Source organism: Halichoerus grypus, chromosome 5, assembly GCF_964656455.1.
Source record: "Halichoerus grypus chromosome 5, mHalGry1.hap1.1, whole genome shotgun sequence".
In the NCBI taxonomy this organism is placed as follows: domain Eukaryota; kingdom Metazoa; phylum Chordata; class Mammalia; order Carnivora; family Phocidae; genus Halichoerus; species Halichoerus grypus.
The window spans coordinates 86676436-86689840 of record NC_135716.1 but is presented as its reverse complement, the minus strand read 5'-3'; the positions used below and the strand labels follow the sequence as shown (position 1 = coordinate 86689840).

At 46.5% G+C, this 13405-nt stretch overlaps 3 protein-coding genes across 5 annotated transcripts; 1 reads left to right on the top strand and 2 right to left on the bottom strand.

Moving 5' to 3' along the window:
- Nucleotides 1–31: 31 nt before the first annotated feature.
- Nucleotides 32–5676, bottom strand: PEX11B (peroxisomal biogenesis factor 11 beta). 2 transcript variants are annotated; one of them, XM_036113010.2, is made up of 5 exons: nt 5555–5676; nt 4635–4750; nt 4043–4244; nt 794–1234; nt 32–400 (listed from the first exon to the last, which is right to left on the bottom strand). In XM_036113010.2, exons 1-4 carry the CDS (start codon nt 5608–5610, stop codon nt 829–831), a joined length of 780 nt encoding a protein of 259 aa, XP_035968903.1. In that variant the 5' UTR covers nt 5611–5676; the 3' UTR covers nt 32–400; nt 794–828. The 2 variants fall into 2 exon arrangements, with proteins under 2 accessions (XP_035968903.1, XP_035968902.1); XM_036113009.2 differs by having other exon boundaries at nt 32–1234.
- A 286-nt stretch (nt 5677–5962) lies between these two features.
- LOC118548859 (gonadotropin-releasing hormone II receptor-like) lies at nt 5963–11289 on the top strand. Its single transcript, XM_036113020.2, is given in 3 exon segments — nt 5963–6791; nt 9937–10147; nt 10877–11289. Coding segments are annotated over 3 exon segments (1134 nt in total). The 5' UTR covers nt 5963–6281.
- On the bottom strand, nt 9462–13344 carry RBM8A (RNA binding motif protein 8A). 2 transcript variants are annotated; one of them, XM_036113018.2, is made up of 6 exons: nt 13193–13344; nt 12855–12914; nt 12652–12729; nt 12335–12471; nt 11886–12022; nt 9462–11784 (listed from the first exon to the last, which is right to left on the bottom strand). In XM_036113018.2, exons 1-6 carry the CDS (start codon nt 13257–13259, stop codon nt 11739–11741), a joined length of 525 nt encoding a protein of 174 aa, XP_035968911.1. In that variant the 5' UTR covers nt 13260–13344; the 3' UTR covers nt 9462–11738. The 2 variants fall into 2 exon arrangements, with proteins under 2 accessions (XP_035968911.1, XP_035968912.1); XM_036113019.2 differs by having other exon boundaries at nt 12652–12726.
- Between the last annotated feature and the right edge of the window lie 61 nt (nt 13345–13405).

The window sequence follows — 13405 nt, the reverse complement described above, 5'->3', positions numbered from 1 at the left end:
TGACCAGAACACATGGGACCAGACCAAACACTGATGAGCAAACGGACCTTTAATGTGCTGACCTGAAGGCTTGCTCCCCATCGTGGGCACGCCCACAGCTATTTACACAGAATCACTGTACAGTATTTACAGCAAGATGCTAGACACAGCATCCTTCTGGATAGGCAAAGAAGGGGTGAGAACAGGCTAGGGAACAAAGCCCTGAAATAAAAGTGTAAGCAGAAATCTGCAGGTGTGAGTAGAGGGAAGGGCCAAGTCATGAGGGAGGCTGGTGAGGTAGACATGAAGGAGGAAGTAGCGAACCACCTCTGGTCCATGAGGGGAGAATCCACTGGGACATGAAGTCTCTAAAGTTACGATTTGGTGGCATTTGAAGGGGGTAAAATCTGCCACAAGTCACCTTTGTGAGGAAAAAGAAGAAGGCAGTTAGAACCTTACAGACCACACCTTCTACCTCCCCTACCAAAAAAGTAATTCTGCTGATTAAATTCCTAGGACAGCAAATTGAGAAGGTAAAAAAAAGATGCAGAGACAGAATCTTAAATAGACTCAAGAAACACGAAGTAAAAGGGGTCAAGAGAGACAAAGACATTGCAATGAAGGAGGAAAAAGCAAAAGCCCCAGAAGATCTGAACATCAGAATCATCCCGTTGACTTCACAAGTCACCTCTCTTCACCTCACCTTCCCCAAAGCTCCTCCCTCTACCCCGAACTCTTGGGATTTTAACTTTAACCAAGGAGTAGAATTAGAATGAGGCTGGTACATTGGGGATGATCTAAGATTCCATCTTACCAATTCAGATCCCCTCCTTATCCTGTACCAGAATATCAGGGCTTGAGTCGTAGCCAAGGGCAGATTAGAGTAAGAATAGACAGGATGGAGGACACGAGGCCACAAAGGCCCACAATCCCAGGGCCACAGCGCCAGAGGCCTAGTTTGTCCAATGGAATGAAAAGATCACAGGCATTTCTGACCACATCCAGCAGAAGTGGGGGATGACCTCGGAGGACCCGAGCCAAGAGCAGGACTCGGAGCTGAAGCTTGAGAGCCAGTTGAGGCAAGCCTCTTCCCGGAGTTCCTGGACCGCCAGGTCCTGCAGTTTCAACTCCTCCTGGGGCTCCTCCTCCGGAACCCTTCAGTCGCCGGCTACAAGCTGAAGACTCTTGCTCCATCAGTAGGCGAACCTCATACGCATCACGGCTCAAATTCATGATGAGGGAAAACAGATAGTACCTGGGATAATCAGGCCAGAAGAGTCAGTAAGGGCACATATAGCCACTTAGCATATCAAACAGAATACTTAAAACATTTTTTCCCTCACAGTGCAAAGTGCAAATTATATGTAAGAACACCAGCAGTAAGTGCTATTACCCACTATTAGGAATGTCTTCCCAGCTTTCTGTAACTAATCTGTGTTTACATGTACCTTAAGATCCTGGCTTAAAGTCATGAGCATCATCAAACCTTCCAAGAACACCCTCAAATTTCACTTGTCCACTTGGCAAACCATTAGCACACATACACACACATTCAACTTGAACTATAATAATGCAAATGTTTTCAGAGAACAAGCTTCAGTTGTTTGAGAGACTCAGAGACATTAGAGATCTTTTAAATCCCATCCTTTTGTTAAAACAAACAAACAAAAACAAAAAGCGAGGCCCAGAAGTGTTAAGCAACTTGCTAAATGTGTTAGATTTATCAATTCCTTAAGAACAGTCTATGTTTGGGGCTCCTGGCTAGCTCAGTCAGTAAAGCTACTCTTCATCTTGGGGTCGTGAGTTTGAGCCCCATGTTGAGTGCAGAAATTACTTAAAAAACAAACAAACAGGGACGCCTGGGTGGCTCAGTTGGTTAAACGTCTGCCTTCGGCTCAGGTCATGATCCCAGCATCTTGGGATGGAGCCCCGCATCGCACTCCTTGCTCAGCAGGGAGTTTGCTTCTCCCTCTCCCTGCCACTCCCCCTGCTTCTGTGCTCTGTCTCTGACAAATAAATATATAAATAAATCTTAAAAAGAAAAAAAAAAAAACAGGGGCGCCTGGGTGGCTCAGTCGGTTAAGCATCAAACTCTTGGTCTCAGCTTAGGTCTTGATCTCAGGGTCCTGGGTTCAGGCCCACATTGCAGCCTTCTTAAAAAACAAACAAACAGGGGCGCCTGGGTGGCTCAGTCGTTAAGCATCTGCCTTCGGCTCAGGTCATGATCCCAGGGTCCTGCGATCCAGCCTCGCATTGGACTCCCTGCTCCGTGGGAAGCCTGCTTCTCTCTCTCCCACTCCCCCTGCTTGTGTTCCCTCTCTCGCTGTGTCTCTCTCTGTCAAATAAATAAATAAAATCTTTAAAAAAACAAACAAACCAATGAACAGTCTACGGTTTGTGTGTGGTTTTTTTTTAAGATTTTATTTATTTATTTTAGAGAGAGAGCATGAGTGGGGAGGGGCAGTGGGAGAGGGAGAAAAAACCTGAAGCAGACTCCCACTGAGTACTGAGCACAGAGCTTGAGGCCGGGGGAAAAGGGGGCTCGATCCTACAACCAACCGATCGACCATGAGATGGTGACCTCAGCAGAAACCAAGAGCCGGATGCTCAATTGACTGAGCCACCCAGGCGCCCCAACAGTCTATGTTCACTCCGACAATAGTGGTCTGTACTCAATGTAATTGTCCTACCTCCAAAACACATCCTGAATCCAATCCCATCTCTCTTACACCCCACCAGCAGTCTCAGCCACCAGCGCCTCTTGCTTGAACTACTACTTTAGTCATTTAACTGGTCTCCCCTTGCCCCCTGCCCCCAACAATCTAATTTCACATAGTAAATCACATCATTACTCCCCTTCTTAAAACTCACCATGGCTTCCTTCCTATCCCATTTAAAATGAAATCTAGGGGCTCCTGGGTGGCGCCTTAGTCTAAGCCAATATCATCTCTTGGCCATATTAGGGCATCTCCTCCTCTTTTGCCCTACCGCAATTCATTTTCCACTGCAGCAAGAGAGATCTTCTTTAAACACAATTCGAATCATGTCACATCCCTGTTCAGAACCCATTGTACTTAGGATAAAATTTAAACAAAACTAAACCAAAAATCCTACCATTGCCAAAGAGGCCTTGCATGTGATCTGGTCCCCTCCACGTCTCCAGTTCAAACTTATGCCCTTCACTCAATACTCTCCATCATGCTGACTTTCTTTCTATTTCTCTAATTCCACAAAATCTTTCTTGGTTTAAAGCCTTAGAATGGGCTATTTTCTGTTTGAGAAGGTCTTCTCTGCTACTGTTTACTTTGCCTAACTTCTTTTCAGACTTCAAATCTGAACTAAAACATTACTTCTCAAAGAGTTCTTCCCTGGCCTTTCAGTAGAAATCAGCTCCCTTTGTGATATATCTCATAACACCCTGTACATTTCTACAAATAACTGGTTTGGTGGTTGTCTTAATATGACTCCCCCACTAGACTAGAAGCTTAGTGAGAATGGGAACCATATCTGACTCTTTGCTTTATTCCCTAGCCCATAGTAAACACCTCCTCAATATTTTTAAAATGAATGAATGAGCAGGCAGTGAGAGGCATAACCTGTGGTACAGACAGAAACAGATTTAAGCAATATAATATCTTATCTTGCTCAATCTTAGTCATTCATCATAGAAGAACATCTATCTTCCATCTGCCTCCATTCACTATTCTCTGATAGTTTAAAATCTAAATGGGGGTGCCTGGGTGGCTCAGTCGTTAAGCGTCTGTCTTCGGCTCAGGTCATGATCCCAGGGTCCTGGGATCGAGCCCCGCATCGGGCTCCCTGCTCGGCGGGAGGCCTGCTTCTCCCTCTCCCACTCCCCTGCTTGTGTTCCCTCTCTGGCTGTCTTTCTCTCTGTCAAATAAATAAAACCTTTAAAAAAAAAAAAAATCTAAATGAAGATTGGAAGCCAAGTGATTAAGATGTGTATATTCTGGGAAGACCCTGAAAGATCTTTTGCTCATAAAAGGCAAGCCATGCAGTATGGGAAATACAAAAGGTCTTGTAGGATAAAAGGATATCAAACCTGAATGAACGCTGGGCCCACTTCTCCTGATCCACACGGGGGGCTAGTCCAGCTTTTCCAGCCCACAGGACATTGTCACAGGCGAAGTACAAGGCTCGATTGAGGTGACTAACAGTGATGCAGAATCTCAGGACAACATCTGATAAGTGCACAGCTCGTTTGGCTGACTCAAGGGCATCTGCTGAGTTACCCAGGCGTAGAACTTGTGGAGATTAGCAAGGAGAAGCAAGGATTTGGAAGTAGAGGCAGAGAGTGAGACACAGAGAAAGAGGAAGCAAGAAGGTGAAAGTCAAGCAAGTGACAAACAATAATTACAATTTTTAAAAAACAGAAGAAAAACAGTTCAAAATTTTTTTTTCTTCAAATTTTAGTTAATTTGTGTCCCAGTTTGGTTTTCTCAAACTTGCCCCATACTCTCCAATCCTTCATTAGTCTCTTACCCCTGCTCTCTTATCTCAATCAAGAGGCATGCAGAGCCAAATAAGGGGGAAGAACTGGCAGAGAAGGTCAAGAACAGGAAGGAAGGACTAAAGGAGAATAGCTGGGGATGGAGAAAGTGTTGGAGTAATAAAGCAAAAGTACGGTTACTTACGCTTTCTTCCTAGGCTCAGATGACCCTCCAGTTGTCGAATTTGTTTCTGTAACTCGGGACTGGCCCCATGTTTCTGTAGTGCATGGCCAAGAAGGGAGCAGGCATACTGGGCGGCCCTGGAGAAGAGGCCAGGCAAGGTAAGGCGGAGATGTCCCTAACCTACGCCTCAAAAAACGTCTTCCAAAGTAAAGTACTGACTTCCCTTTTTCCCAGTTTGAGAACATTCCCTTTCCTCCTCTTTATGCCCACTTCTTACCGTTTCTCCTTCAGGCCAGGGGAAGGGAAAGGCGTTAAGGATAAAAAGGAGCCTAGAAAAGGAGTTGGGGGCGTTACTTGGAGTTGAGAAAATAAGAGATTTGACAATGATGAAGTCTGAAGGGGACTGTGAAGGCAGCAGGGGGTCCATCACGAGCACATCAGTGTGAGCATGTACACGACATGTAAGGGAGTGGGGAACAGATGGAGGGATTATTCTTCAGAATAGGTGAACTAGGAGATTTCAAGGCCCTCTAGCTGAATCGAGACCGGAAGACAGGGCGGAGGCAGAGGAGTCCCCAGATGACAACAGGGTGAGGGGACAAGGGAACTTAGAGCCACTCAGCTCTGGGAGGCAGAGTCCGGCTATCCATCGCGGGGCGAATGCTCCTCACGCCACCACCGCCCAGTGAGTAAAGTGCTGGTCTTATGTGGACATGGCCACCCTGAGCGGCCTCCCCGCTGGCCCACTCGTGCCTCAGTTTCCCCATCTTTCCGGTGAGCAGAAACGAATCATCTCCTCACGGCCCGCTCAAATCAGCACCTGGCGGTCCGTCCGGGCCCCCGTAGCCCGAGCTGACCCCTTTTGACCCCCGTAGTATGAACGGACCTCGCCTCACGAGGATCTTCCTCTGTCCCCACCCCCATTCCTATTCGGGCCGCACCTACACAGCCGCTCCCGGGCCTGGCTCTGAGCACTGAAGCGAACCCAAGCGTCCATGACAGCTGCAGCCCTGGCTCCGCAGCCCCGCGCCCGCCCCACTTCCCGCCCCTAGTCACGCCTCCTGGACGATCAACGGTGTCTCGCGAGGGACAAATATCGCCAGAAAAGAAAGCGAGTGAGGCCGGCCTCGGAATCTCAGAACAAGAAACGTTTGTCTCTGGACCAACACCAGGGTGTTTTTCGGTGGGTCTCCGTCTGAATATACGCTTATCGGATGGCTTCTATTTTCTAAGCACACTTCCGGCGGTACATTCTTCTTTAAATATTCTGGACCAGGGGCGGGGCTTGCATTAGGGGCGGGGCGAGAAGACACCGCAGCGTCTCGCCTGCGGGGCTAGGATAGGGTTGCCCCCGGGTGCTTCCAGAACACCCCCCAACACACACACAAACACACACCCGCTGCGGCCGAACCCAGGGCTGTAGGGGCTAAAGAAGTCTATGGAAGTAGAAGCCAGCACCAGATCCCTGTTCCCTGCGGGACCCTGACAGTTGGGCAGGTGACCTCCAGGATACAGATGGAGAGTCTCCAGAGACAGAGGCTTTAATGGACGAAATTCGCAATAACCAGCTTCAGATTCTAATAAGGAGGAGGGCAAAGAATCAGTGGACGAAGCTAACCTCTTCATACTAACACTTCATCCTCCCACCCCTTTCCCTTCCAGGTCACCATGTCTGCAGGCAATGGCACCCCTCGGGGGTTAGCAGCGGGGGAGGAGGTCTGGGCTGGATCAGGAGTAGAGGTGGAGGGCTCAGAGCTGCCCACCTTCTCAGCTGCAGCCAAGGTCCGAGTGGGAGTGACCATTGTGCTGTTCATTTCTTCAGCTGCAGGGAACCTGACTGTCCTTTGGTCAGTGACTCGGCCACAACCCAGCCAAATCCGCCCGTCCCCTGTACGACGACTCTTTGCCCACTTAGCAGCTGCTGACTTACTAGTCACTTTTGTGGTTATGCCCCTAGATGCCATCTGGAATATCACTGTTCAGTGGCTGGCCGGGGACATCGCATGTCGGACACTCATGTTCCTGAAACTAATGGCCATGTATGCTGCAGCTTTCCTGCCTGTGGTGATTGGACTTGACCGTCAGGCAGCCGTACTCCACCCGCTTGGACCGCGCTCAGCTGGAAGTAAACTTCTGGGGACGGCCTGGTGACTTGGTTTCCTGCTTGCCTTGCCCCAGGTGAGTGACTTGTTGGGACTTAAGGGTAGACTGGACAATAATTTGGGTAAACAACAAGAGCGTTTGGAGTCAAGGGGTGTGCTTGACCAGTGGTCACCCATTAATGCTCAGAGGGGAGCCTCTGCTGTTTTGCAAATTAAGATCATTGCATGTTAACCTGTATCTCTATTAAGAGCCTACATCTTCAAAGCAGTACCCTGTATCTATGCCTTTTTGCATCCTCCAGCTTCTTCTTCAGGAGACTGTTGCAGAAACTCTAGGGATAAAACATATATGGGGGTCTATAAAGAAGACAGTGAAGTCAGGGGCTTTAGTTAAAACTCTGGTACAGTCACTCATCCATTCAAAAAATAGTGTTAATCACCCCTAGGCACACTCTAATGCTCTATCAAGGATTGAGCAGCAAAGACATGCCTTCAGGAAACTTACTAGTGCAGAAGACATATTAGTATGCAATTATAATAAAGTATGCAGTAAAGCATTATGCTAAAGGTAAGCATAAGGAGCTAAAGAACAATGAGGATGTCTGACCCACTCCTGGACAGTCAGGGAAAACTTCTCAAAGACATTAAAACTGATTGTTTTTGATTAAAATAAGAGAGGTGTTAGACAAGTTAAAGCAGGAGGAATGCTGGGGAGGGTGGAAGGTAGAGGAATTCAAAGTAGTTGTAGCTAAAGTTGAGAGCTAGAAAATGGGTGAGTGGGCACCTGGGTGGCTCAGTCAGTTAAGTGGCTGACTTCAGCTCAGGTCCTGATCCCGGGGTCCTGGGATCGAGCCCCACGTCGGGCTCCTTGCTCAGTGGGTACCCTGCTTCTCCCTCTCTCTCTGCGTCAAATAAATAAATAAAATCTTAAAAAAAGAAAGAAAGAAAATGGGTGAGTAATGAGCCTGGATGGGAAGGAAGAGCAGGTTATAGATATTAAGGTTGTACTTTATCCTGAGGGCAGTGGAGAGACACTAAGGTAAAAGATGGAGAGTGACATAATCAGATTTGTATTTTTTATTCTAGCTTATTGTGAAAACTGGAAAGAAAACTAGAAAGAAAATGGAGCATTTGAACTTGAGTACCAGTTATCAAATCTCATGTATTGACAATGAACTAGAAATCTAGAAAAAAACGAAGTATGAAGCAATTCCTTTAAGACCAAAACCAAAACCACCACCACCCTCTGAGGGGAAGGAGTAGACCTGGATTAGGATTCTACCTAGAAGGGGCTCTGGAATGACAGTGCATTATAGAATCAGATTTAAAATATGATCCTTAAATCCTCAAATATTAGAAATATAACTACCAAAAGTTAGCCTGACTATAGTTCTAAGACAAAAAATAGTGCTTCTAACAATGCTGCAAGCAGGACCTCTGCTACCCAAAGCTTTAAAAAACAGCATTGCTGCCTCAGTGCAAAAGGTATTACAGTTGTTTATATGAAGCAAATTTTAGATGTGGACTGGGAGGTAGAAGCCTGTTTTTGTTGCATTGTTTTACTTTGTTTTTTCTGAGTCTAGGCTCTACTAACTAGCTGTATGACTTTGGCTAAATCACTTGAAACCAATGGGCCACAAGATATTAGATAGGAGAGGGCGCCTGGGTGGCTCAGTCATTAAGCGTCTGCCTTCAGCTCAGGTCATGATCCCAGGGTCCTGGGATCGAGTCCCACATCGGGCTCCCTGCTCTGCGGGAGGCCTGCTTCTCCCTCTTCCACTCCCCCCCCGCTTGTGTTCCTGCTCTCGCTATGTCCCTCTCTGTCAAATAAATAAATAAAATCTTAAAAAAAAAAAAAAAAAAGATATTAGATAGGAGTTTCATCATTTGTTACATTCTGACAACTGCAATCTCCATTTGTTTCAATGGCAAACTGATGATAACATTATGATACATGTGCAAAAGATGGTATTTTTGGTTCCAAATTAGCATCCTGTTGTATAAATTCTGCATTGCCCATATGTTCTATTTAAAATATTAATCTTACCTTCAAGGACTAATATGTCAATAAAAAAACCTTTTTTTAAGTGTGGTGGTAGTGTGGTGAGGGACTATTGGAGTAGTTAGAAATTATCTTTGAAGGCTCAAGTTTCTAAGTATCATAAGTGGTTCAAAGGAAGGTTTCTATAGTGGGTGATAAACTGCATATAATAGGGGGAAGGAAAGGCAGGAGGAGGGCTCTAAGTCCAGGAGCCTTGCTTATTTTTAAACCCCTTTTCACAAGATGTCAGATACATCTAGGCATAGTGCAAAAAGAAACCAAACCAACCAACCAAAAAACCTACAAATATATGGACTCAAGACAGGGGAAGGGGAAAGACGACTCCCCAACTAGCTCAGAGTAGCTGATCATAACTCCAAGCCATTCATAAAATTGTGTCTGGGGCAGCTGCTCGCAGTGTGTTTGGGGCCGTGATGTCCGGACGCGGCAAACATAAAATTGTGTCTGTGGCTGATACTATTCACCTTTCCTAAAAGTCCCTCACGCCTGCTGAAATCACTTTCCCAAATGCCTTAGATCTAGGAATCAGAGACCCACTAAGCTTGACTTTTATCAAACTAATAGTGACTCAATCTGCCTTACCTGAATCAAGGTACTAACCTGAAGCTCTAAACTGAAAAATACTCTTTAGGATTCAAACCAAAATCTCAGCAATTTACCAAAAAGGGGAAGGGGCAGCCAACAGCATTTGGAAAATGTTAAACTTTATTACTCAACATTGTTTCACCGTTACAGTTATTGTACATAAGACTATCACTAAAGGTCACTTCACAGAGTGGCTGCAAAATGGCCTGAAATTTTAGCAGCACCCATTTTATACAAAATTTCTTTTTCCACAGAATTAGACACATCAAAAAAACCATTTCAGCTAAAAATGTTGGTGAGGTGGTAGAAACATCCTTTTACAAAGCACAATGTTAGAACAGTACTGGAGGAGGCAAGATTCTTTTAAGTCCCAGGATTTAACAAACTTAATGATTAGCTCCGTAGCCTAAGGGGAAGACAGGGATTCTCAAGTTTCGAACCTTTTAAATATGGCACTATGGATGAACTCAGCACTACCCAGCTTTGCAGAGAATTAAGGATGAACTGGGATAGTGTGACCAGGGAGAAGGGTGAAGGGGGGACCAGTTCTAACAGTCCTCAAACTCCACTCCAGCTGTTCCTGTTCCACACCATCCGCCGAGCTGGCCCAGTCCCCTTCACTCAGTGTGTCACCAAAGGCAGCTTCAAGGCTCGATGGCAAGAGATCACCTATAACCTCTTCACCTTCTGCTGCCTCTTTCTGCTGCCACTGACTGCCATGACCGTCTGCTATAGCCGCACTGTCCTCAGTGTGTCTAGTCCCCGGACAAGGAAGGGGAACCATGGTAAGACTCCAGTCCCCGGGCCCTAACCTATACCCTAAAAACTATTGCCTCTAGCCTCATTTACTGATCTGATAGTTTTCTATCAAACCAAAAGTGACATCATAACCATCCCTCTAGCACCTGATGCTACAAGTATTTTTTTTTTTTTTTAAAGATTTTATTTATTTATTTGAGAGAGAGGATGAGAGGAGAGAGAGAGCACATGAGAGGGGGGAGGGTCAGAGGGAGAAGCAGACTCCCTGCTGAGCAGGGAGCCCGATGCGGGACTCGATCCCGGGACTCCAGGATCATGACCTGAGCCGAAGGCAGTCGCTTTAACCAACTGAGCCACCCAGGTGCCCTGCTACAAGTATTTTCTAAATGCCTCCAGTTGTAACCAGCCTCTAGCCACCCTCCATTGTTGAGTTAGCTGGGCAAGATTAAGGAGAAAGGTGATCAGTGTTCTCCTTTAGTCTTGGACACCATCAAGTCTTCAAGTAGTCTTAGTAGCTTCATAACACCACATCTCAATCAAAACCTTTCCTCCAGCATGTGTCATACTCCCTAGGGGAGAGGGGGGAGCATATAGTCCCAGTTTGGGAAGGGAAGAGGATGTGCAACATTACCTCCTATTTGCCACATTCTCTTCCTTGTATCAGGAGAACTCCAGCTCACCATCCCTGCCTGTTCATCCTACACTCAATTCAGAAGCTGAGTGGTTCTGAATTTGAGTGTTTTCTAAATTCCCAGCCCCTGCCGGTGAATTTGCCCTCCGTCGCTCCTTAGACAATCGCTCCCGTGTTCGTCTGCGGGCCCTGCGACTGGCCCTACTTGTCTTGCTGACCTTCGTCCTCTGCTGGACACCTTATTACCTGCTGCGCCTGTGGTACTGGTTCTCTCCCACCATGCTAACTGAAGTTCCCCCCAGCCTCAGCCACATCCTTTTCCTTTTTGGCCTCCTCAGTGCTCCTCTGGATCCTCTCCTCTATGGAGCCTTCACCCTTGACTGCCGAAGAAGGCACCAAGAACTTAGTATAGACTCTTCCAGGGAAAAAGGTTCTGAGAGAATGCCCCGACAGGAGATTCAAGCCCTTAGACAGCTGCAAGTACAAACAAACATGGCAGCAGGAAGGACAGGAGAAACAAAAGAGACATTCCTGTAACATCCATTTGCGTGGAACAGAGTATACAGGAACAAAATAATTATGCTTTAATATCACAAGAACACCTCACTTCTACCTGGGCTCTCTTAGCTTCCAATAAAAAGAAGTACTGAGCAGTGTCTCTACTCTGACCCTAGCTGAAACCTGAGACTATATTTAATGTAGAAATTCACACAGAATTGAGGCCCAAGAAGCATCTTCACAGTGACCCAAACTGCCTTACTGTAAATAGTGCTTCCGAGATCGCAATGTTAGAAGAGGAAAGTAATTTTAAATGTACAAAACAAAAATGGGACATTTATTCCTAACTCAAAAACCAACCAACCGACTAAGCAAGTAGGATGAGAGATTAAATATAAACACAGTGAGTTCCACCCCTGCCCTATTTCTCCAAGGTTGCATGGTCAAGTAGAATCTCTGGAGAGAACATCTGGACAACAGAGGACCTGTCAGCGCCGCCTCCGGTCTGGACTCCTGCTGCGTCTTCGGCCACCTCTAGGGAAAAGGAAGGGCCCATCAGAGGAACATAATACAACATCCTTATTCTGTTTTGCTCATGTTCCCTTCACCAAGATAGTTTGCCCTCTCCACTTTACCTCCTCTTGCCCTTGGGTGGACCCCGAACAAAACACCAGTCCACACTGATGGGCTGTCCCATCAAATCCTGGCCATTGAGTCCCTCCATTGCAGCCTGGGCCTCCTTGTATGTTTCATACTCAACTAGAGTATAGCCCTGGGACAAGTGAAAAGACAGAGATCAAAACTCTCATATTCCACCAAACACCACCTAAGTATCCTCTTCCTCAAATCTAAACTCATACTCAAATACAAAAATCTATAAACTTTAAACAACAAATGTACATCATATATCCTTATTGTACATACAAAATGTCTGTTTCCGTCTCTTTGCTATGTCTGACAAAATCAATTTCCAATCTCATTTTATTTCAACTTTGCTCTTGGCCAATCACAACAATGGGAGAACTATCAAAGCTGTCTAAAGGTTATGGGGGAAGAGAGGCAATAGGGTGTCACTTAGGGATACCTTCAGGTATCCTGTACGCCTGTCCAGGTTGAGGTGGATGTTTTTTATTTCCCCATACTCTGCAAATTTGTCATGGATGTCTTCTTCGGTGGCTTCCTCATGGACTCCAGTGACAAAGAGAATCCAGCCTTCAACAGCTGTTGGAGAGGGAGGGAGGTTTGAGCACAAGAGAAAAACTTCAAGCAAGATCACAAGAGTGGAGTAAGTGGGGATTCCAGAGATTGGTTAAGGTATCTCCGACCCCATTCCTACTGGGTTTTATTTCATTGGTCCATAATTCCCTACAAACAGATCCCTACAGGCTACATTTTACTTACAGCGTTGCGGTCCAGGTTCATCACCATCCTGTTCCACGCTGTCATAATCCTCACGCATCCGCGCTCGAGACCCTTCTTCTATATGGAACATACCAGAGATCACCAGAAATCCATTCTCCCGCTGTTCCCCATGAGTCTGAATGGGGACTCCAAAACTCGTAGAATATCGCCATTCTAGACCCATTTTCCCCACAAACACTCACCGGAGCCAAAGCCGCGGCCCTTCCGTTTCTTCGCCTTTTCTTTCAGTTTGTGGATGCTCTCTGGAGCCCCAGAAGTGAAAGAATGAGTAACAAAAATAACAAGTATTTGTAACAATAGTCTCTTTACGGACACATTATCTGAAAGCAGCCCCACCACCTCCAGTCCCATTCCCTTCCCGGTCCCGCCCGCATTCCTCCCGAAGGGGGCGCTGTCTCTAATCCAACTGAAACCCGATTCCCCGAATCCCATCCTCCCTAACGGGAAAGGAAATTATCTTCCTATTAGTCCCTTCTCTCGCACCTTCCCCGCTTCCCGCAGCCGCCTCCACTGTCCTCACCGTCCCCATCCTCATCCATGGCGAAATCCTCGCCCCCAGCCTCATGAAGATCCAGCACGTCCGCCATCTTGCCTGCTTTCTCACTCTCGTCCGTGCCGCTCAAGCACTAGGCACCTCGGGAAACTGTCGCGGAGGGGAAAAGTCGCTAGTTAAGTTGACCAATCAAAAGCTAAGTCTAAGTCCCGCCCCCGGCGCGGTGAAAATACGCAAATG